Here is a 23,796-nt window from a genome sequence, read left to right on the forward strand (position 1 = left end):
ACGACGCTAACGAAACACGCAACTTTGTAGATGAATACGTTTTAATGCCCACTCTCTCTTGGACCTCATACTATCATTTCACTAACCCTCTTTGCTTACCTTTATCCAGCACTTCCATCGATATAGACCGAAACAAAGACATGCTATATCAACTAACTACACCACTAACCGCTAGACAGTTTACTTACGTTGGATATAAAAAATCACTAAAAATACACACTGCACCTAGAGCTAATGAATATACACTAGAATACTACGATCACAACATCATTAGAGCTAACCAAGATCAATTCTTAGACGACGATCGCTTCGCTAATCCACAAATCACCGAGAAATTTTTCATCAAGACACCATATATATTTACACTAAACATCTTCGACCGCAAGTTTGATCACATTATTTCAGAAGCACTAACAGACACACAAGCATACGAAAGTTTTAAAGAACGCTTCCAAATATTTTCACTAACCTTTCATTTCCTTGCACCACACGAAAGAGATTTACACTGCTCACACGATATTATGTTGCGCACTAAACAAACACATACATACAGTTACTATCGTTTCATCCAAAATCACTTTGACCTCCACACACCCTCTAGACAATCACACCATCGTTTCCAATTCATCAATTCAAAATACACTTCACCGTATTTCCTAAATTTCACATATTGTATTAAAGAAACTAACCTCCATGGTATTCTTCGTAATTATGACCCCATAACCCAAATGTACATTTTCTGCCCCATCACCAAGACCTTCAACGCCGAAGAATCCCGACCCTTCCTTATCCCGCACGAGTTCCTACAACCTATAGAAATCCCAATTTTAGAATTCATCCACAACACTAAATTTAATCACAAATTATATAATCTAATCCAAAACACACCTTATGAGTTTGCAGTTGGCACTGAAGAACTAACCACTATTAAGGCACTTCAATTGCTTTGGCCACTGCTTCAGACTAAAAATATCATCCGCATCTTAGCTAAACTACTAACAACTTCAGAACTAATTCACGACATCTTCCCCCACGGTTTTTTCCCCGACGACTAACAGGTAAGTATGAATTAAATGAATATTACTAACTAATTAAAATATTAAAAAACTCACCATACTTTATTCATGTTTTCTTTAGATTTTTAGCCTTCATCCGACGATCACCTACAAAAACCACAAAAGACAAATAAAAATCGCAAATTTCATCAAACAGATTTCAAAAATTCTATTAATCTCTTACACTTATAAATTTATAAATTTAATACCAATGCAGTAAATTCATTTCTAAAATTTTTCCCACAAGCAGTAAATCTAATTAAGATGAAAATTTGTAACTTAAAATTCCCCCATAACTAGCAGTAAATTTCCAAATTCTATGCAGTAAATTAATAAAATGCAAATGCAGTACTAACCTTTTGATATTTTCATTTATTCGCACAGAAATTCTATCCACACTCGCACAGCTCGCCCACGAAGAATTGTTTAAAATAATGAATTTCAGTTTCAAGTTTTCACACTCAACAACTCTAACATATAATAACATGTTTCAAACCTTCCTTTAACCCGGTTGGAAAGGAATCATATACTAAACAAAACTAACCAACGCAGCTTACTAAATACCACAAATCATAGAATAACAGCATGACTAAGAAAAGGAAACCAACGGTACCCAAACCGGATTAACCCAGTTTAAAACTGGATAATTTATTCTTTTGAAGACTATTACAAAGTCTTAGAAAGAAATAATAAAACACAAAAAAGTCGAAAGACAAACCCATACCACAAACAATTTGCTTTTTGGAAAAAGTACATAACCAACAAGACATAAGTAAAACCACAACAAACCCAACATAAAACGTTGTCACATAACAGGACCCCTCACAAACACCGCATGAAATCATACTCCCACTCCTGGCCTAACCCACCAGGAAAGGACGTCCTGAGCATGCTCTATAGCCGGCCTAACCCACCGCGCTACATCCACGCTTTGTGACCACACCTTTATTTTTAATAAGAGCTACTCAAGGGTGAGTAACTCTTCAAAATAACCGAACTAAAACAAAAAGCTTTTGTGAAAACAACTAACTAAAATCATTATTAAAAAATATTAAACTAATAAAAGTTTTATTAAATGTAAAATCACATGATGCAATATATAGATCAGAATACAACACCAAGGACGAACATCAAAAGACAAAACGACCCCACTACACTCGAGAGAGAATGACCAACTACAATCGATATGCCGCTCACAATCACAACTCAAAGGATTTAGAGTACGACTTGACTTCGCAGAAAAGGACTTCATTGAACTAGACCAATGACCACCTCGATGTTCAAGTATACGTACAGATCCGAGTAACCAGGCATCCCCTCCACGCACAATCTCCACGCCATTCCCAAGCTAGATCAGACACAAAAGAAGTTCTCCCCGAAGAACAGAAAAACCTGACATAGCCAACCATTCTGAAATCAGAATTGATTTTGTTGCAGAGACTCAGTCGTTGTCACAAGAAGAAGCGGAAGAAAATTATGATGTTCGCCAAATACCAACGTCCATCATCCACCCTTGAATTACAGAAGAACTGTTCTAAAAAACTCTGTAAACCCCGGATGGGTGGAACCTGATCTAAACTATATTTTATGATTGGATAAATTAAATGTTTTACCAATGTAAAGTATTTAATATTAACCAATCATGATCCATCTAACTAACAACCCACTTATTTGTAAGTGCTGAAGTTACTTGTAATTTCAGCACCAGAGAGATTTGAATTTAACTTAGAAATTAGTTGGACTCTCCCGAGCACTTCAGCAGCCGCAATAAACCAGTATACCCTAGATCTATTGAGCCTAGCAGAGACTAGTTAAACAACCTGAGACTAGATAGTATAAGAGTAAGATTAGGATCGGTATTAGACTAAGAAGTTGCACGAATCTATCCGGCCGAAAATAAGATAGCGTGACGAGCAGACGGTGTACCCTATCCGAAATTACTCTATGAGTTATACACTCCAGTCATAACTCAGCAGAATCATGCACATGGAGAAATTTGTGCTCATGTGGTTCTTGCAGCCCAGTGACGAAAATCTCGCCAATGGAAAACTGATGAGTTAACACTCTTCGATTAAATGTCCTAAAGTCATGTGTACTACTACTCCTACTACTAAAGCCCCAATTAAAATGCATATATTGCACAAAACGGAAGTCAGAAATTGAACACGAATGCGCGACTTAAGTACGAAAAAAAAATAAATAGCCGCATATCACCAGCTTGCGTAAACCATCAGTTTGAGTGTAAAAATATCCAAAAGACGTGTTAAAAAACATTACTTTAAAGCTCTTCGAATTTCAAGAATAATTGATAGTTGACACTTTATGAAAAAGCTAACCCGATTCCAGAAAACTGGTTTAATAGATTTTTTTTATTGAAGAGAATTCAGAAAATTGAAGATCGCTTTTGGAGCTACAAATCTTCCTAGTTTTTTGACCATTTTCTCGTTGGTTTTGACAACGATGCTAGCTCCTAAAATATTCCCCAGCTCTGCTAGACTATTTGTTTACCGGAAAAAACTTTATCTTCGTTCCGAGTTAAAAAGGTGCTTTCGAATCTGCTACACACTTTTTGCTACAAACTATCACATCAGATCAATCTCAGTCGTTCAGCAATTTAACTCACTGATAAAACGATATCAAAAACCACTGCGGCCATATATTAATATGAATAAGATGAGTTAACTCTTTCCTCTTTAACATAATCAGATTTTTTTCTAACCGAGTTCAGCTCGTTTAGATATTAGCAAAAAAATACACAATATCTTATTGACATGACCGTTTGATTATAATGGATGTATTTCTCTACATCTACAAACGAAATTCCGCGTTTAACACGTGTGTCTATCACGCAACTCAGCGTCCTTTATCCTTCTGGATGATCCATTTATATCAACTGAACCTACCAACGCCAGCGGCCAACATGAATTCGCATTATTCCATTTATTCCTTTCCTCCCTCATCGCAAGTTGAACAGTTACTTTTAGATACGCCTCAGGTTGGGAAAAATCCTTGGTTGCCAAAAAGACCCAATGACAGAAAAATATACAAGACGATCAGAATTTAAAAGTGTGAAAAAACATGAGTTAGAGAACCGTTTGAAAACTGTTTGTGTATAATTTTTTCTGCCCATTGAACCTTCTGCCACGAAACTAGATCCCGCCCTTAAGTAATATTCAAGTACCAAAATACGTGGTATGTAAGTGAACGTGAAAAGCGTCGCATTCCAATGAGTCACATTTTATTCCCTCCTTTCCCAGTAGAAAAATAACAATAACATTGTCAACAGATGTCAGAATTATAGGACAGTATTGATCGTATTGGCGCTGTGATAAAATGAAGACGATAAATTTTGCCATATTTATACCCTAAAAATTCAGTTTTGGGATCTTGCTAACTATCCCCCCCTATGGTACCTTGTAACGAATTCCCCCTATAAAGAAATAATCGAACAGTTAAGCATATACGAATTTTGTACCTTGTTAATTGAATAGTAAGTTCAGTCTAACTTGAAAATAAATAAAACTTCGAACGGAGAACAATGGCCTGGTATCACCAAAAATTCTTAAGCCAATTTAGTCTTCATTGAAGGAGTTCTGGCACAGAGGCGAAGCTGCGCTTCGCAAACACTAGCAATAAAACGATAAAGCAGCTCTATAAAATGAATGAAAAGGTAAAAATAAGACTTAAAAATTAATTATTCTGCTATGACGTTGACAATTTACTAACCATAGCCACAAAGTAAGCAGCTACATATGCTAAGAAATTGCCAGTGCTATGCAACAAAAATCTCACCAGATACAAATCGACACAAATTTTACAGGTAATAATTTCGAATATACTTAAATGAGTCCACGAAAATTTTTCATGTATTAAACTGGAAAGCATGAAGCCAAATTATGATAAATTATGCATTTCAAAAAATGGCAGATATATTGAGTAGAAAATTTCCAAAATTGTACTGTTGTTTGGAATCAATAACTGTTTTCGGTTCATTTGATGAATCAAAAATGAGTCAACTGTAATAAGTTATTACTGATCGAATGTCAAATCATTTGCTACCGAAAACCGCAAAGTGGCAAGAGACTTAAAAACAAAAAAAGGCCATTTATGCGACAATACCCCAAAACTTTGTTTTTACGCAAGATAATACAATTACTCGCCAATTACTCATTGCCGGATCAATTAACAAATACTTGCGAAAAAAAACGAGTTCTTCCCTGGCCTCACTCATGGTTCACTGGATTTGTCAGCTATTGAGCATGCGTGGCAACATATGAGAACAAAACTTCGATAAATACGATCAATTCCCAAAAATGCTGGAGAAATTAAACCGGTACTCCAATATCTACGGTTGAACTTTCTCTAAATTTCGATAGAAACTTCAAATGCTTCATTGTCAAGTAGAATGTATGCCGGCTAACACTCATTTAAAATCTGGATCAATACGTAAAACTTTCATTTCGCTGGTTAATCTGAAAACTAAAATCCACTTTCGAAACTAGAAGTTGATAACATTTTTCGTGACCATCACACTTTTGCTGTTCGATAATGGAGTTTTCCTTCCTTTTAACAATGGAAATGCACTGAACTTAAAAAGAAATCACAAGTCAAACCGTGAAAAATCAAAATTGATCGTGACAAATTTTAAGACTTTTACCAGGCTATTTCAAGCAGTGTTCTTTTTCAGCCAAACCCTATACGCTGAAAGCTAATATTTCGCCATATACGAACATTGAACCGGTTAACGAATCGTGCGCCATTACACTAGTGGAAGATTGTTAACAAGATCCTCAAATTGAAATGAAGACGTCGCACTTTTTATTTGATTCATGGCGAGCAGCGACGGAGGAATGCTTTGATCAATACAATCCACCGCAAAAAAGACATGGAAACGGGAAATGCAGAAAAGTAGTGGCTTTTAAGACATCTTTTCAGTTTAGGCCATTCCTTACATGTAATAATCAGCCAAGTGCGTCACTGAATTAACCTCTCCTTTCGCCACACGAACCCATCAATGAAGAACAGAATCAATGAAGAGGTTGAGTTAAAAATGCAAATACGTGCTAGCTAGGATTTTTGGCTGGTTCATTGCAAGGTTTCCCAGCCTTTTCGGTCAACAAGTCATCTGATTTTAAAAACTCGATTTTAATTGAATTTCTGAAGACGTAAATATATACTTATTTTGAGAGAGAGTGGCGGAAAAAAAGCAGTGCCTTTGATCAAAACTTACCGCCAAAACAGCAATTTTGGCAGATTTTATTGAACAAAAACTCCGATATGTCTCGTGAAAACCCTAGATTTAATACATGAGACCAGGACACAACGCAAACCTATTTGGGCTAACCAAAAATCTTACTCACATAGAAGAAAACAGTTTCTGTCCAAAATATATGATGTCATAATACTGCAAGCAATTTCAATAACTTTAAACACTCTGAGCTAGCTTTTAGCGCACAAACACTCTTTCTTACATCTAGTTAATTCAAACAAACCTGACATCTGCTCGCGCATTTCCAGTTTGGATTTCTCCTCCTGCTGCTGCAGATTCTGTGTTTTGATGGTGGCTATCTTACTTAGTCCACCGCCCAGAGTTGACTGACTGGCTAGCGAATGGCCGTGCATCATGTTGGGGTGCTGCTCCTACACAAGAAAACAGCCCAGTTGACAAGATCTAGTTTTCAGATACGGTGAAATCATCATACAGAGCCTTCAAATGGAGAGACGACACGGGGCTCTGCATACACAGGCGAAAACGGCAAAAAAGAGCTTTAAAAATTCTAGAAAATACAAACATAACCCTTTAAATTATATAAACTCAACCATTCGACCCATAAATAGCGCGTTATTGGGCTTCTCCGATAACCCAGCCATCTAATTGCCTTCCTTAGTAATAGTAAATATCCGGCCGAAACTAAAACGCTTCAATAAAATTTGAGCATGAAGATTAGCGATAAAGGTAACTCGCAAAATAATAAATTGCAAAAAAATTGAAAAAGACAAAATAATTAAAACATGGCTAACACAGTTGGAAAAGACTCAATGAATGCAAGTAAACAAAAAAACACTGACATGTTTTTTTTTTTTTAAATCTCAACTTTCGAATTTCAAAAAAAAAATTAAACACCCTTAAATCTCTTTGAATTTCTAGAACAATTTGTTAATGGCGTTTTTTGACAGCATTAACCCAACTAGAGAAAACTGGATCAATAAGAAAAGTTTTTATTTCACCGGGAAATCTGAATATTAAATTAAACTTCGAAACTAGATGTCGATTAAGTTTTTCGTGACCTTTGCACTTTTGCTGTTCGATGGTGGAGCTTGCCTGTACTTTAACAAATGAAATGAACTGACCTTAAAAAGAAATCAAACCACAAAAAGAAGTCAAACCGCCAAAAAAATTGATCCTGAACAAATTTGAAAGACTTTTCCTGAAAAAAAAATATTCAATTTTGAGCTAGTTTTGCATGCAAACTAGAACTTTTATAAGAGCATGAGACAGACTTTCGGTCTGACAAATTGGCTTTTGCGTGCAAAAATTGTCTGAAAGAGTTTATTTGATCTTTTTAATGAATTTTGTCTATTCCAATTTATTGCAACTCTCTATATAACACAGGCGCTTGTTTGTGTAAATAGCACTGAGGATTTAGATCAGTTAACTATTCCACGCGCCACAAACGTACGTCAATATAAATAAAACCGCCCTTCGATCCTATTTTAGACATCCATTTTTCATCGAACGAACCTTATATTTTTGAGAGTCCTAGATGCAGATGCGAAGTAGAACACTGCAGTCAAGCATCATAAAAGAGCTCTAATAATTCAACAAAAAATGGAGAATAGATCGCAAAACAAAAAATATAGCTAACAGACCGTTGAAAAGTGTCACAATACACAGACCGGTTGGCATAGTGGTACATTTTGCATTCATTTACCATTCTGCTTGGCGACAAGGAGATGATCTGAGAAGCTGCGGCCACATTGGCCACTTGTGGCATCTGTTTGGTCGTCATTCCTTCCGAAGGCGTGCCACCGGGTGTCGTCTGCTGACCCCTGGGGAACCCCGGCGCCTCTTGATTCTGGTAGATGTTATGTGCATCTCCAGACGCAGGTGCCGAGGGATGGGGGTGAGAGTTAGAGCTGATTTTGTTATTATTGTCTGTTGTTGTGTTTTTAGATTGATTAGCACCACTGGATGCGACCGATTCCAGGTTCTCGTAGCCTCCGTTGGCAGAGGCCGCGTCTGGAAGCAGGTTGCGATACACCGGCTCATCCACAGAGTCAGTGCGTGAATAGTGCTGTAACCGATCGAATATAAGTACACTTGAAATTCTGAGCAGGTAATAAAAAAACCGTCAATTTGCCTAACCAGATACAGCTATCCAGTTAACGTCGTTTTTAATAACACAAGCTTTGCTTGTGTAAATAATCAAGTATTTAAACTTAAGCTTACAAACGTTGTTACTCAAAACCCTTGCATTCATCGTAGCTACACAGAATATCTACGTGACTGTTATAACGAAGTGAAAACTTACATTTACAACTTCTGACCCGTCTGGAGTCCACGATCCTCCGTTTGAGTCTGAGCCGGGTGAACTTAACTCAATGTTCTGTTCCACAGCAATAGCAGGCGTATTGCCACTTGTGGCAACAGGAGCTAGTAGAAGTTTCTGTTTCCCGTTCAACTTCAGTTTGTTAGAGCTTGTTTGGCTGCGCTGAGCTTGCTCTACTTTGTGTATTGTGCGCTCCAAAAGGTTCGGTAACATGTTAGCTGGCCTCTCCGCTGATATAAAAGGATCCTGAAAAACAATCAGTACTAGGACTACTAACTGAGGAGCTCCGAGAAATCCTGCCTTTATTAACTATATTTGTACAATTTTAAAAGCTAGTATGTTTTTTTATCTGTTTTTATCCTAATTGCGCAGTGTTCATACAATTCAATACGCCTTATTCAAATACTTGTTAATTATTGCAGAAGTAAGTTTCGGTAGTTTGTCTGAGTTGATGGCAACGTGATGTTGCTAACATTTTCTAGCAAATACTTGGACGTCGGCCGATCCTCGAAGTCTTTGAAGCAGTCGGAGACAAAATTGAGGAAATCTGGGGAGTAGTTGTTTTCCTGGAACGGTTTCAAGTCTGGTTTGTTGTTGGGGATGTGGTAGAGGGCTGCCATCACATGCATGGCGTGGTAGGGCGGGTAGCCAGTGGTGAACTCGAAGCAGCAGATTCCCAGAGACCACACATCTATTGTCTGAGTGTAAATGATCTCATCTTCTGATTTAATCACTTCAGGTGCCATCCTAATCAAACAATTCATTTTCATGCGAACCATTTTTATTTCAAGGCAAACGTATCGTACATATATTACATACTCGTATTATTTTCGATCCTGCTGTAAAACTAAAATTATGATTTATTCAACTGAAATATGTTCTCATATTTTAGCCTTTATTGAGTAACTAACCAATAAGGTGTGCCAATAAAGCTTGCAGCTTTGTTTGTGAGTGAGACTGTTCCGAAGTCTCCCAGTTTGACTTTACCGTCTGAAGATAACAGTATATTGCATGCCTTGACGTCTCTGTGGATGAAATTTTTGTCGTGTAGGTAGACCAGAGCCTGTAGCGTTTGATTACAGATCACTGCGATTTCAGGTTCGCTCAATGATGATTCATTAACTAAAAAAGAGTTATTGCCTAAGATTCAACTAGTGATATTATTCGCCGTCAACTAACATTTAAGATCTTTACCATTAAGAATATCGGCTGTGGATCCGAGGCAATACTCCATGACTATGTACACTTCAGGGGATCGAAGAAAGCAGTTGTGGTAGCGAACCAAATGCTGATGGTTACATTGGTGCATAACAGTGATCTCTTTAACCACCATTCGCCATGTCTCCTCTTTCTTATTCCTGTCATCTGCGCTATAATGAATTTTCTTTATTGCAACAACTTGCTTTGTGGTTTTGTCCTGGGCGTAGAACACGGTTCCAAAATTTCCAGAGCCGACACTCTGAAAACTGTCGTACAAAGCGTGTGGATCTGCATCCGCGAACAATGCACGCAGATTGTCATCTGTAATTTGGGAGACCCGACTGGGAGGAGACATGATCCGTTTATGAATGTTCCGTATCGATACAAATCATGTTTCTAAGAAATAATTGCTTATCAATGCAAATAGCTTCGAAAGCATTTTTCTAAATCTGAAATGATTAAGCTGAATCTGATCAACTCTAAATCTGAATTGACTTCTGAGTCAACTCTAAATCTAATAACTTCTAAATCTGATCAACTCACTAACCAGGATCTTCAATTTCAGGTAGCAGGGGCTAGTTTTCTCCACAGAGGAGAAACAGAGTTTCACACCACTTGCAATACAATCAGAGAAAACCAAATCGAATTGCGATACATACAATTTTTTTTATAAAATTTTTGCGTGTACTGGAGAAGCAGCACCAGGCTCTACAAAAACCATCCAGAAACTAGCAGAGAAACTAAGCGAGAAACGGAACGAATCATACTCGGACACAATAAACTTTATAAGAACAAAAATAAGTTTTGCACTTCTGAGTAGTGCAATCCTCTGCCTTAGCGGGTTCAAAAATCTTAAAAATACATCCAACATAGACAATTCTATCTGTGCTATAATCGAGAAGAGTAGATTTTAATTGACAATTCTCTTGATGCATTAATATCGACTTGATTTATTCATAAAATTTTGCCGATGTACTTATATAGCGTTGGTACGGCCCTATCCAACTTGTGCTTGTACCGTCGCATGACGGAAGGGCCCATTTTAATTGACTTTTTTTCCAATCAGAAAAAAAGAACCCCAAGAGGAACTTGTGCTTGTACCGTCGCATGACGGAAGGGCCCATTTTAATTGACTTTTTTTCCAATCAGAGAAAAAAAGAACCCGAACTGCCGAAAACATTGATAAAAGTGCATATGCAAAAAAAGTAAGGCAAACCCCAAGAGACAAAGCCGTTGAAAAAACGAGGAAGTACCTCAAAGATAAGCGTTTTTTCCAATCAGAGAAAAAAAGAACCCCTATCCAACTTGTGCTTGTACCGTCGCATGACGGAAGGGCCCATTTTAATTGACTTTTTTTCCAATCAGTGAAAAAAAGAACCCCAAGAGGAACTTGTGCTTGTACCGTCGCATGACGGAAGGGCCCATTTTAATTGACTTTTTTTCCAATCAGAGAAAAAAAGAACCCGAACTGCCCGAACTGCATTAATATCGACTTGATTTATTCATAAAATTTTGCCGATGTACTTATCTAGCGTTGGTACGGCCCTATCCAACTTGTGCTTGTACCGTCGCATGACGGAAGGGCCCATTTTAATTGACTTTTTTTACAATCAGAGAAAAAAAGAACCCCAAGAGGAACTTGTGCTTGTACCGTCGCATGACGGAAGGGCCCATTTTAATTGACTTTTTTTTCCAATCTCTGATTGGAAAAAAATATAGCGTTGGTACGGCCCTATCCAACTTGTGCTTGTACCGTCGCATGACGGAAGGGCCCATTTTAATTGACTTTTTTTTTCCAATCAGAGAAAAAAAGAACCCCAAGAGGAACTTGTGCTTGTACCGTCGCATGACGGAAGGGCCCATTTTAATTGACTTTTTTTCCAATCAGAGAAAAAAAGAACCCGAACTGCCGAAAACATTGATAAAAATGCATATGCAAAAAAAGTAAGGCAAACCCCAAAAGACAAAGCCGTTGAAAAACCGAGGAAGTACCTTTTTTTTTCCAATCAGAGAAAAAAAGAACCCCAAGAGGAACTTGTGCATGTACCGTCGCATGACGGAAGGGCCCATTTTAATTGACTTTTTTTCCAATCAGAGAAAAAAAGAGCCCGAACTACCGAAAACATTGATAAAAATGCATATGCAAAAAAAGTAAGGCAAACCCCAAGAGACAAAGCCGTTGAAAAAACGAGGAAGTACCTCAAAGATAAGCGTTTTTTCCAATCAGAGAAAAAAAGAACCCCTATTCAACTTGTGCTTGTACCGTCGCATGACGTAAGGGCCCGTTTCAATTGAATTTTTTTCCAATCAGAGAAAAAAAGAACCCGAACTGCCGAAAACATTGATAAAAATGCATATGCAAAAAAAGTAAGGCAAACCCCAAGAGACGAAGCCGTTGAAAAAACGAGGAAGTACCTCAAAGATAAGCGTTAGTACGGCCCTATCCAACTTGTGCTTGTACCGTCGCATGACGGAAGGGCCCATTTTAATTGACTTTTTTTCCAATCAGAGAAAAAAAGAACCCGAACTGCCGAAAACATTGATAAAAATGCATATGCAAAGAAAGTAAGGCAAACCCCAAGAGACAAAGCCGTTGAAAAAACGAGGAAGTACCTCAAAGATAATGGTTTGCTGGCGGTGCCTTTTGACAAGGGGGTTGGCTTTTGCATAATGAGGAAACAAACGTATGAATCAAAGCTGGAATCCTTGTTGCAATCTGCTCAGTTTTTGAAAAAAAAAGATGCAACCACTGATGAGGTTATACTGAAAATTAAGAAGGAACCTAACAAAGAATTACTAGCTATGGACAAAAGAGACAAAATAAGTGATCAGTTATATTCTTATAGATGTTATAGATGAGGTCAACAGGGGGCAACCCGCCCGTTTGTACGGTTTGGCTAAGGTACACAAGGCTGCAAAACCGCTACGACCAGTACTATCACATCCAGGCATGTGACATTCGACCAGAATGGACAAAAATGCAATTTCAAAAGGGTAGCCGCTGACCTTGAGAGTTGACAGTTTTAGAAGATTAGCAACGTTATTAAGACGATTAGACGAATCGTGAAGGTCTGAAAATTCTGGAATTTTTAAATTTTAAAATTTCGATTTGTGATGTCACACTTCCGAGAAACGTCAAAACGGCCATTTTTACAAGTAAACCAGAAAAAACACACAACAACAACGAGAATTGCGATAGAAACAACGACGAGAAATAGAAAACACGACAGAAAATTAGCAGAGATCGCTCCGAGTTGTAACGATTGTGTCGCTACAATCGTTACAAAGCCATTCACTCCAACGGTGAAGGGTGGTGGAACCGTGAATTCAGCCTTCCGGAAAGGAAATAGGAGTGTTATTTCCCCGGATTCAGGAATCCGGAGGGATCTCGAGACTTGAATTTAAACTGTTTTATACGAACTTTTAGCTTCCTGGTCATGCCCTGAATTGAATTTAATTAACATCTAGATTCATTTTCTAATAATGAGAAGCTAGGAGTTGAGGGAAGGGGTTGATCCATCTTCGATGGAGATGATGATTTTTATCTACTGAACAAAAACAATAATAACAGTAACGTTTTTGTCGACCCGATGTTGAAAAGACCACCAAAAGAACTGGCTTTGGTAGAGACGGTGAAAACCATGTAGAAGCGGCCAGTCGTTTTATAGCTTGTTTTATTTTTCGTCGATATGTTCTTCCTGGCGAAGGTTACATAGATGTTTTATGGCGCTCCTGGGTATTATTCTTTCTTAACATCATAACAGACAGAACCGTTAACGAGCACTGAGCACTCCGCGCGAAGCGGATGCTCATAATAACGCCCTTAATAGGCCCTAACCGCCGGGGCGGAAGGTTAGTTCGGAGCGCGGAAGCTTTCCGGATTCCCGTGAGTATCTTTTTAACCCAGTTAAGAACGAAAATTCAGGTTCCAGGAAGGGTGGGGGGATTGGCCGTCCCCTCGTTCCCTGAGAGGTATGTGACCAAAAACACTTAAAGATATTCAAGAAACCAAACAAAAAATAGTATAGTAACGAAGAAAAACAAAAAACAAAAAAAAATCACCGAAAAAACCAAAAACAGTAAGAAAAAAGTATAAAATCAGTAGAAATCATCCCCCATGACGAGATGTGATCCGACCCTCCCGTTTGTTGTTGTTAGATTTATATTATTGTTACAGGCATTTATATCAGTTGAGATTGTTACGATCAATTGTGTGGCCCGTTTGTGAGGCGTGTACTGTACGGTTATTTGAGTACTTAAGCACGTTAATGCTAATTTGCACTCAATCCGGAAGGGTCTCGGGATTAGTGAAGAAGACTGATCCGGCAAGCAGTTCAATGAGCGACAAGAAGGGGCTCAACGACAACAACAATCGACTGTTGGGTATCGTTAACAAGTTTTGTATCCCTTTTGGTACAAAAAGTAAGATAGTAATCTGCGGGGGGCTCGACAGTGCTGCACTGTAGTGACCCTTCACCGAACTGTGAATTTCCGAGTTAAGCACCTTATTTCGGATACTGAACAAACCCGGAAGGGTATAGTTTTACTATTATTATTACTTATACAGCCTATATTAATACTCCTATATCGTTTTTCAGTGAAAAACACAATAAATGGACCGGTTTTTAGGGTCAGAATAGCGATATTTTGATCCCCCCACAAATCGCGATTTTGAGATACCGATATTTTTTGAAACACAAAAAAGCGCTAAATTAGTGAGTAACATCGTAATTGAATTAGTATAATAGGTAGAACCGGTTGAGTTTAGACCAGAAGTGATGGAACTATTTGGGTACCAAAAACCGAAGTTTCGTGATTTTTGAATAAACGAAACGCTACAAAATAAGAAAATTTTTTGAAATTCTTGAGTTAGGACAGTAAAAATTGTTGTTCAGACAACGTCTACTATTGAATCGACAGGTTTCAAAACCCGTTTGCCGATAACCTTCCGGGTTACAGAGAAATCGAACTTAACCTTAACGTATTTGATTTAGTGGATTCATCAATCCGGAGGGGTACAGGTAGCATAGTTTTTTGCAAATTTTTTCAACTAAAGCGTTTTAGATCGGGTCTTTTGAATTGAACTAGAAGAGTAAAAGCCTTCTGAGCTCGGATCAATAATTTTTAGGTCGAAAGGACCTGATTTGCGGAAAAAGTTAGGCGGAACCTATAAGAGAGAAAAATTTTTGAGTGTAAAAAAAAAGGCGTTTTGGTTAATAACTTTGGAACTACTGGGCATATCGAGTTGATCTTGGTACCAATAGATCAGAAATTAGCTGAGCTTACTCATAGAAGCAATTACTCAATTATTCGAAAAAGTAAGCGTGAAAATTTTTTTTAGGATTGTTTTTTTAGCAAATTCACCAATTTGGGAAGGTAGACCCTTCACGTTTTATAAAAAAATTTTTTAGAAAGCACTTACACTCCTACCAAAGGGTAGTAACGGTTGAATAAGGCAATTTAGCGCTGCTCTAGACAAAAAGGGAAGGCTAAGGGGACCAGAAAACCTCAGTCAAGTCGAAACTAGGCTAGTGATTAGACCCTTCACGGTTAGGGTGAATTGTCAAATAAGAGGCTTAACTTCAATCCAGAAAGGTCTACGGAAAGACGATACACCCTTCCTTGTTAGTTCAGACAGCATAATAGCATCGGAGAACGTATCCGGAAGGGTTTCGGGTGAAAGTTTAAAAAAGTCCCTGAGAGGCTATATTTACAAACCCGGAGGGGTCCCAATCCGGAGGGGTTCCAATTTTGCCAATCCGAAGGGGTCCTATTTTTGACAATCCGGAAGAGCCCTCTTTTTACCAATCCGGAGGGGTCCTATTCTGCCAATCCGGAGGGGTCCTGTTTTTGCCAATCAGGAGGGGTCCTATTTTTGTCAATCCGGAGGGGTATTGTTTTGTCAAGACTTAAGAAGACAACAGAAAAGGACGTAGTTAAAGGTATTAGGTTATTAAAGATAGGCTGGGAACCAGTGACTGCACTGGTAACTTGCCTTTTATAAAAAACCAAACCAAAACAAAACAGGTTCAAACTCGGACATTCGCGACACTAGGTCTAAATTGAGCAAGAGTGTGTAACTCATTGGTGTGGATTGAAATTCAAAACGTTTTTGAGAAAAAAGATTGCCCTGAGGATTTTAGTAGGTCTAGCTCGGGCAGTCCGAAGGCAGATAGGTAACACTGAACTCGGTGGGTGCAATAGACGCCCACATGAGAAAATTACTGCCTTCGAGTTTTGTCTGTTTGGTGCAGCACCAATCAGGGAAAGCTCTTTCTTTAGAAACAAGTTCGACTATCATATTGCGACCGACTAAGTACAAAGCACATACGTTTTTCATAAAAAATATTCTTATTTTTTTTTTGATTTTAAATCAATAATATTTGAGCTTAATTGAGTAGTGAGAACACTATTTTTTAAGTATATTGATATCATCAGGTGTGCTAGCTTCATATTTTATAACTAAAAATCAATTATTGTGAATAAATTGTATACACGCTGTACTGTGATAACATACAAGGATTCGTGGTCACGATTTAATAGAAACTTTTGGAATTTTTTTGTGTTGTGTTGTTATTATCAGTAGTCAGATCAAAAGGACACTAGCAATCGAATTGAGTGTATAGGCAGTAAGAAGTGATAAATCAATAATGAGTTTAGACAAGTCAAGGATACCTAAACAAAGTGATAGCTCAAGGAAATTTATACCGGAGAAACAGAGAAAAGCAATGAACGACCCTTTTGTGGAAAGGATCACACGAACCCGGACCGACAAAGGGAGACGGTTTCAGGCAGGATGGTTAAGACCAGGAGTCAAAAGTCCTCAGATGAGCGAACAGCAATGCTAGAAGTGGAGGTCTATCCGGACCAGGCCATGGATGAGAACCAGGAAAGACATGGACCGGAGGGGAGAGGAAACAGAAGGCTGGCAAGTGAATCTACTCCGGTAGAACAAGGCCAAGACTTTGCCACTTTCACCGGGACACTGGACCGAGAGGAGATGTCGGAACTGTCCGACATCTCTACTGAAATTCTGGCAACTAGACGATCTCCCACAGACCACATCATGATGGCAGGCGTGACGGAGAAACAGGCAACGTCCTCATAATTTTTAGAAAGAGTGAAGAACACTTTCGGAAACATCTTTCCATTTACCATGGGAGCGGGTACAGGCGGTGAAGGAGAGTCCCAGGAAGAAGAAGATGACAATGACGAGCAAGTTGAAAATGGATCTCGAGTCAGCCTCAATAGTTCGACTCAGGAGAACGAAGCATACACCGACAGAGGGACTGGCACCATGGACCAATTTGGTGTAGTGAGGACAATAAGCAAAACCACAAACACATCAGGCCAGTCAGGAGACTTTGTGAGTATAAAAAATTCGGAAATGCGAACTGGGGAGAATAGAAACACAGGGCTAAGCAACGCACCGGCGGATCCAGTGGTGGATAATGAAAAGACTTCGAGGCAGAGAATTAAAGCCCGAATCTCGACCAGTACCAAGCTACCTGGGATCGACAGGGTGACACCGCCACTTGTGACGCCACTAGTGGATATCGGAGTATCAATTGAAGAAGCCTTGACCAACATAGTGGGCAGCATAGGAAAACAGAATGAACAGATGTCCATAAGAATCAGTGAACTGGAAAAGGCGGTCCACGTCGAGAGAGAAAGTCTGCGGGAAGAAATAAACCGCAATAGATAAGAAATTGGTAGAAGCGAAAAACGCTTGAAGGAAAGGATGGATGAACACTTGGCCAAGAACTTGTCGCGAATGACAAGGGAAGCGGAACAAAGAGAGCTACGGTTAAGAGACGACATGGAGAGGTTGAGAATTCAACAAGAGCAGACTCGGTAGGACCCTGCAGGGAGCCGAGGGTGAACTTCAATGATCAACAGAATAGGAGATTGACATATGGATCCACTACAGGCAGGGGCAGTTCATCAGGCTATGCCACTGGGGATAATAGAACATGGGGCCCAAATATCAGAGGAAGTTCAACTGGCAACAGACAGACCTCAAACGAACAAACGACGCAAGGCACACATGCGACTGGGAGAGGTGATTCCAGGAACAGGAGTCATGCGAGCCCAGGGAGGAGTCATGCGAGCCAAGGAAGAAACAATCCGAGCGATTCGGACGGAAGGGAAGTTCCAAGTAAAGAACCCTTATCAGGGGCAATGATACACAGGCGGGGCATTCAAGATATGCTTCATCAATGGCCACAGCCTTTGAACCTCTGAACAGGTCTTTGGAGACATTCCTTACGAGGTTATCTAGAACCCATGAACAATGCGAAAAGTCCAGAAAGTTTTTTAAGATACCAAGATGCTACAAAGACGAATCTGATGGCTGTATTGATACCTGGATAGAAGTGATGAAATTGCATTTCGAGGAAGAGGACTTGTCAGAAAGGCAAGAATGCAGTGCGCTTACCAGTAACTTGGAAGGGACAGCCCTGAACTGCGTGAGGGCCAAAAAGCAGTACCAGCGGGAAAATGCTGAAAAAATGTTTGAAATCTTTTTAAATAGTCTTGGATCAGGGGTGCACGGACACCAAGCATTGATGTGCTTCGAGAAATGGAGGCAACGAGAGAATGAGACAATAGACAAGTTTCCAGACGATTTGGAGATGCTGAGAAGGCGTAGCGAACCAGATGAGTCAAACAGAAGGATGAACCTGGTAGTAGCCTCAAAATTCATCGATGGTGTGAAGAATGATGAACTTCGAACAATGTTAGCAACACATTACACACCACTTTCAACCAATGCGCCAACACCAGAGGAGTTGAGACTCAAGTCAAAAGGGTATCTTTTGCTGAAGCCTCCATCGAGATCTGGATATTACAAGAACAATTATTGCAATTTTAACAACGGACCAGCGAACCAAGGAAACAACTGGTACAAACCAAGGGACTATAAGGACAAGAGACGCTCTTGTGCAAATTGTAGTTCGACGGACCATCACGTGTCAGCATGCCCAGCTTACAAATAGGGCATGAAAGCAATAGGTTTTAGCCTCGAGGACGACGATGCGTCAGAAGTCGACCATGAAGATTTCATGAGAGGAGTAATTGCAAAATTCGGCCCGAAGTGTTTCTTTTCCAACTTGGAAGGTCATTTTAAATCGGATTGTCCGCAATTCTGGGATTCTGTGGCAGACATCAAGCATCCAAGGCATAAGGAAGCTTTATGGGGCGTGAAAGCCAGCAAGGCTCGCCTGCTGAGTGAAGTGGAGGCGCGCAGAAAAGAAAAACCGCAAGAGCTTGCAACGAAGAAGATGCAGTCGGTAACGGAAGAGATATATGAACCGGAACCCTGTGACTGCGGCGGATGACTTCAAGATTGATTATAGGGCAGCCGCGAGGGATGCTCTAAACAGAATCCAACAGGAATTGGTAACGAAGGAGATCGAACAAAAGGTGAAGCTCGAATTGGAAAATGAGAAATGACAGGAAAAACTGAACGCCTTCGAGGCATCAGAGGTCGAAGAAACGAAAGCGCCAAGTAGTTTGAGCTTGAAACCAAATGTGATCTCCGGGCAGAGGTTCGGTATGGTGCCACAAGGAAGCAAAATACAATCAATAATCTCGATGGCGGGACACCAGGTAATCAGAAATCTGAGTGAACCATCAGAGTTCACTTTGATGCATTTGGACACATATGCAGATTATCTGAGGCAGGTGGAGCCACGCACTGAATCAAGAGCTGTGCGAGCACTACTAACAACGGGTGGCCCTCGAATAAAGAAGCTTCACGGGCGCTACGTGGAAGTCTATGGACCGTATCAAGTGATGCTGAACGTGGATGGAATCAGTATCTACACTAGGACATAAGTGACAACAGAAAGTGACCAAATAGGGCAGATCTATTTGGGTGAAGAAGAAATTAAAGTCCGTAGGATAGGCCATGACGCCATGATGGAGCAAGCCGCGGTTCACATTGGATACGAAGCAGATGTGACTGCACATCTGCTCGACACCAGCGGAAAGAAAATGGGAGTCACAGGGCTTCTGGACACAGGAGCGGTAGTGAGCGTGATGCCGATAAAAACTTGGGAAAGAATGGGCTTCACGAGGGAAGATCTAATTCCGACGAATCTCCGACTGGCCGCGGCCAATCGAGGAGCAATTTACGTATCCGGAAGAACACCAATAACGGTCCTACACATGGGAAGACGGGATCTTTGGATGAGCTTCCTGGTAGTAGAGAATCTGGAGGACTTCGACCAATTCATCTTGGGCAGAGATTTTGTCAGGAAGTTCCACGTGATGATTGACTTGAACAACGGTCTATTAAGGGTTAAAAACAAGGACCGGAAGTATGTTAAGAAATCAATAAATAGAATAATAACAGATGAAAATAAGGTACCAATATTTTTAGATAGAAAGGTAAAACTACAGCCGGGACAGGCTGTGGTAGCAATTTTTAGAATGAGGAATCTGAATTCGCTAAGTGATAGCAAACATGTTTGTTTGGTGCCAAATCCAAATAGTCAAAGTTCAGTAATTTTAGGCCGGACTTTCTCGGTAACTCGAAAAGGACTGTGTGTCAGTGTGTTATTGAACACACTGGACACCACGGTTTCAATCCAGCGTGGTAAGAAACTTGGTTACGCTTTGCCGATGAATGAAGAGACACAAAACTTGAAGAGATATAGTGTGAAAAACTGTCCTTATCATGCCAATAAAGATAAAATTTTAAAAAGAATTAATGAATTTAAATCTATTCATAAACAGTTTTCAATGAGATCCGAAACGGATGACGGTTTGTCGAGCTGCTCGAATTTTCCGGAACGCCCCTCGTCTTATGAACCAAAATCTGACAAACCGGTTTTGCCAGATATAGAACACTTAAGAGGGAAAATAGGCGAGAGAGATTTTGAAGTATTTCGGGCGGTTTTAAATCGGAACGCGGATGTATTTTCAAAACATAAGGCGGATATCGGTTGCTGTAACTTCATCGAACACTAAATCGAACTTGAGGAAGGCGCCGTTCCCCACAGGGAAGGCGCAAGACGAATGACGCCACATATATCGGAAGCGTGCCGAGCGGAGATAGATTTGTTGCTCGAATATGACATGATAGAACCCTCGAAGCCGCCGTGGGCTTGCGGGGTAGTCATGGCAAAAAAGAAAGGGAGGTGACTTAGGTTCTATTGCGACTTTCGTTACTTGAACGCGGTGACAAAAAAAAGATGCGTACCCGATACCGCGAAAAGACGCGAGTCTCTCTAAACTTAGGGATGCCAAATTCCTCACCACATTGGATTTGGGTTCTGCCTTCTGGCAGGTCCCTCTGCGGAAGAAGGACAGGGAGAAGACAGGATTCGCATGTGAATTTGGGTTGTACCAGTGAAAGAGAATGCCCTTCGGCTTGTGCAACGCAACGGCCACTTTTCAAAGACTGATGGCTCAGGCTTTGACCAGAGTGACGAAGAAGTACGGGAATCTTGTGATAAGTTACGTGGATGACGTGGTCATAGCAACACCAACCCTGGAAGACCACATTGATTGGCTCGATGAGGTCTTTGACTGCATGAAGAGAGCAGGCTTAAAATGCAAACCATCGAAATGCGAGATCCTGAGGGATTCGATCAAGTATCTAGGAAGAATGGTGGACAGGCATGGTGTGAGGCCGGGCCCGGAAGCAGTAGAGGCTGTGCTGACGTGGAAGGCTCCAAGAATGGACACACAACTCATGAGCTTCCTAGGGTTTACCAATTATTACCGTGAGTTCATAAAAGGATATGCAGACAAGGTGTATCCCATGCAGAAGCTGATGCGCAACAAAGGAAAGAAGTTCGAATGGAGCGATGAAGCTCAAACTGCCTTCGAGAACATAAAGCGGGAACTGTACGAAGCCCCAGTGCTAGGCATGCCTATTGAAAAAGGCATGTATGTTCTTGATACAGACACATCAGTAGTAGCGATCTCAGGAATACTGCATCAGGAGCAGGAATGGAATGGAAGAACCGTTCTCCGTCCCATTGCATATGGCAGTAAGGTGTTAAGTGACACTGAGATGAAATATGGTGCACCAAAAGCAGAAATGTTTGCAGTAATCACATTTGTGGAAAAATACCGCGCATACTTGGGGAGCGCTCCCTTTAAGTTACGCGTGGACAACAGAGCGTTATCCTGGTTGAAGACATACTCGATGGATCAGAGTTATATTGGTAGATGGATAGTGAGATTAGATGGCTACTACATGATAATCGAGCACAGGATGCGTGACAAACACCAGAATTCTGACTCAGCAAGAAAACCGAGTTCTATGAAAGATTGGAACATAAGCAAGCCAATCAGGCAGAAATCATGGAAGGATTCTCGTCTCTGGACAAGGAAACTTATGAAGCGCTTCCCTTGACGAGATGGTTGTATAAGCCTGGACATCCAATCCCAGGACATCCTGAGTTACCTGTAGAGAAAGCAGCCGAGATAAAGATTCTATCGAAGAAGGACCCGGTGCCCTTGGACCTGTTGCTACGCTCGAACCTGGTCCAGCAGGAACTCTCTCGCATGAACATTAACAGCCTCTCCTTATTGGATAAAACGGTGCAGGTCACACCGCAAGTGATGCGGATGCTGGGTTGATTGTTAGAGAGAGAAGTGACCAGAGATGACCCCAAGTGGGCAGCTGCTATGGCATCACTGACAGTCAATGAGAAGGTGAAGATCATGCCGTCAAGACGACAACACAAAGAAAACGAGAGGGAATAAAGAACAATAGTTCAGCAACTAGTATCCTCAATACCCCACGAGGTTTTAACCAGTACTTCATACAGACGGAAAAGGCAGGAGAACGATACGCAAAAGAAAACCGTTACCTTTGAGGACCAGGATAAGGAAGGTGAGAGGGTTGAACGAAACCTGGTGCAAGATTGTTTGTCTGGGGAGACGAATAGTGAGAAGAGCCGGCGAGTTCAAGATCAACACCCGGGACAAAGAAGTTTGTCTGGGGAGTCTGATGTAGATGAAAAAGTTCCTGATGAGAAACAGGACCTGGAGAACAAAGTTTTGTCCGAGGAGTTCAGATGGATGCGAAGAACGCACAGAACTGATCCGGAGGAGGGGACGTGCTATATCGCAGACTCTTCAATGGATGACAACTCCCGGAACTCAGGAATTGGCATCTACTCAGACAGGAACTCGAGCTCAGGATCGGAACTGTCAGAGCTAGCGATCCACACATTACTAGTGGAAACTCGAGCAAGGGATCTGTACAGGGAGGTATATCAAGACCCTGACACTGATCGCTACCTCATACCAGGTGAAAGAGTCTTTGATAACGCAGCGGATGATGTGGAAACAATAACGGTATCGAAACGTTCGATAAGTCTGTTGCCACAAAAAGAGGTAGTCAGGACTGATCTTCAGCCGTTCGAACAAAACACAGCCGTTGACAAAGATTTGGTGCGTTAAGATGGAAGAAGAAACGCATCAGCCAACGAGCTGAATAGTCAGATGAGGGTCATGAAGTCGTACTTGAAGGCGAGATACAGACTCTTGGACCTACTAAGAGCGCATAGAAATGACCGCATGACAAGCAACCTGAAAAGTTGGATCGAAAATGGTGCGCCGGACAAAAGAAACCTGGAGGAAGACAGTTACCGTAATCTGAGACAGTACTTCATGCAGAAAGAGGGAAGGTTATAACTACAATAGAAGAGATGAAGACAAAGTCCTGTACAAGTATAACGCGACAGTGTTGCGCTAACTCTATCAGACAGAACTTTTATTCAGGTCGCATGACCAGATGGGCCATCAGGGAATTGACGAGGTATATCAGAGGATCCTGAAGCGCTTTGAGTAGCCTGGAATGAAAAAGGCATGCGAGAACTGAGTAACGGCATGTCTGTCATGCCAACAGGTGAAGGATCCAAGGAAGTTACGAATTCCTTTGCAGTCGATCGAGTCCTCTAAATTCAACGAGGTGGTGCAGATTGATCACCAAAAGATATGCATGACAGACAGTGGTTATAATCAAG

The 23,796-nt window shown here is 40.6% G+C and overlaps 1 protein-coding gene across 1 annotated transcript in view; it reads right to left on the reverse strand.

The window, feature by feature from the left end:
* The window catches only part of LOC134843689 (serine/threonine-protein kinase TAO3-like), a 42,304-nt gene extending 32,054 nt beyond the window's left edge, over positions 1-10,250 (reverse strand). The window contains exons 1-6 of the mRNA XM_063859913.1: positions 9,800-10,250; positions 9,517-9,727; positions 9,079-9,352; positions 8,588-8,851; positions 7,988-8,350; positions 6,548-6,695 (exon numbers count right to left, since the gene is read on the reverse strand). Of these exons, the coding sequence (XP_063715983.1) occupies positions 6,548-6,695; positions 7,988-8,350; positions 8,588-8,851; positions 9,079-9,352; positions 9,517-9,727; positions 9,800-10,160 (1,621 nt within the window). The 5' untranslated portion in view covers positions 10,161-10,250. The remainder of the gene's footprint in view (positions 1-6,547; positions 6,696-7,987; positions 8,351-8,587; positions 8,852-9,078; positions 9,353-9,516; positions 9,728-9,799) is intronic.
* Between the last annotated feature and the right edge of the window lie 13,546 nt (positions 10,251-23,796).

Source organism: Symsagittifera roscoffensis, chromosome 4 (assembly GCF_963678635.1).
Source record: "Symsagittifera roscoffensis chromosome 4, txSymRosc1.1, whole genome shotgun sequence".
Classification (NCBI taxonomy): domain Eukaryota; kingdom Metazoa; phylum Xenacoelomorpha; order Acoela; family Convolutidae; genus Symsagittifera; species Symsagittifera roscoffensis.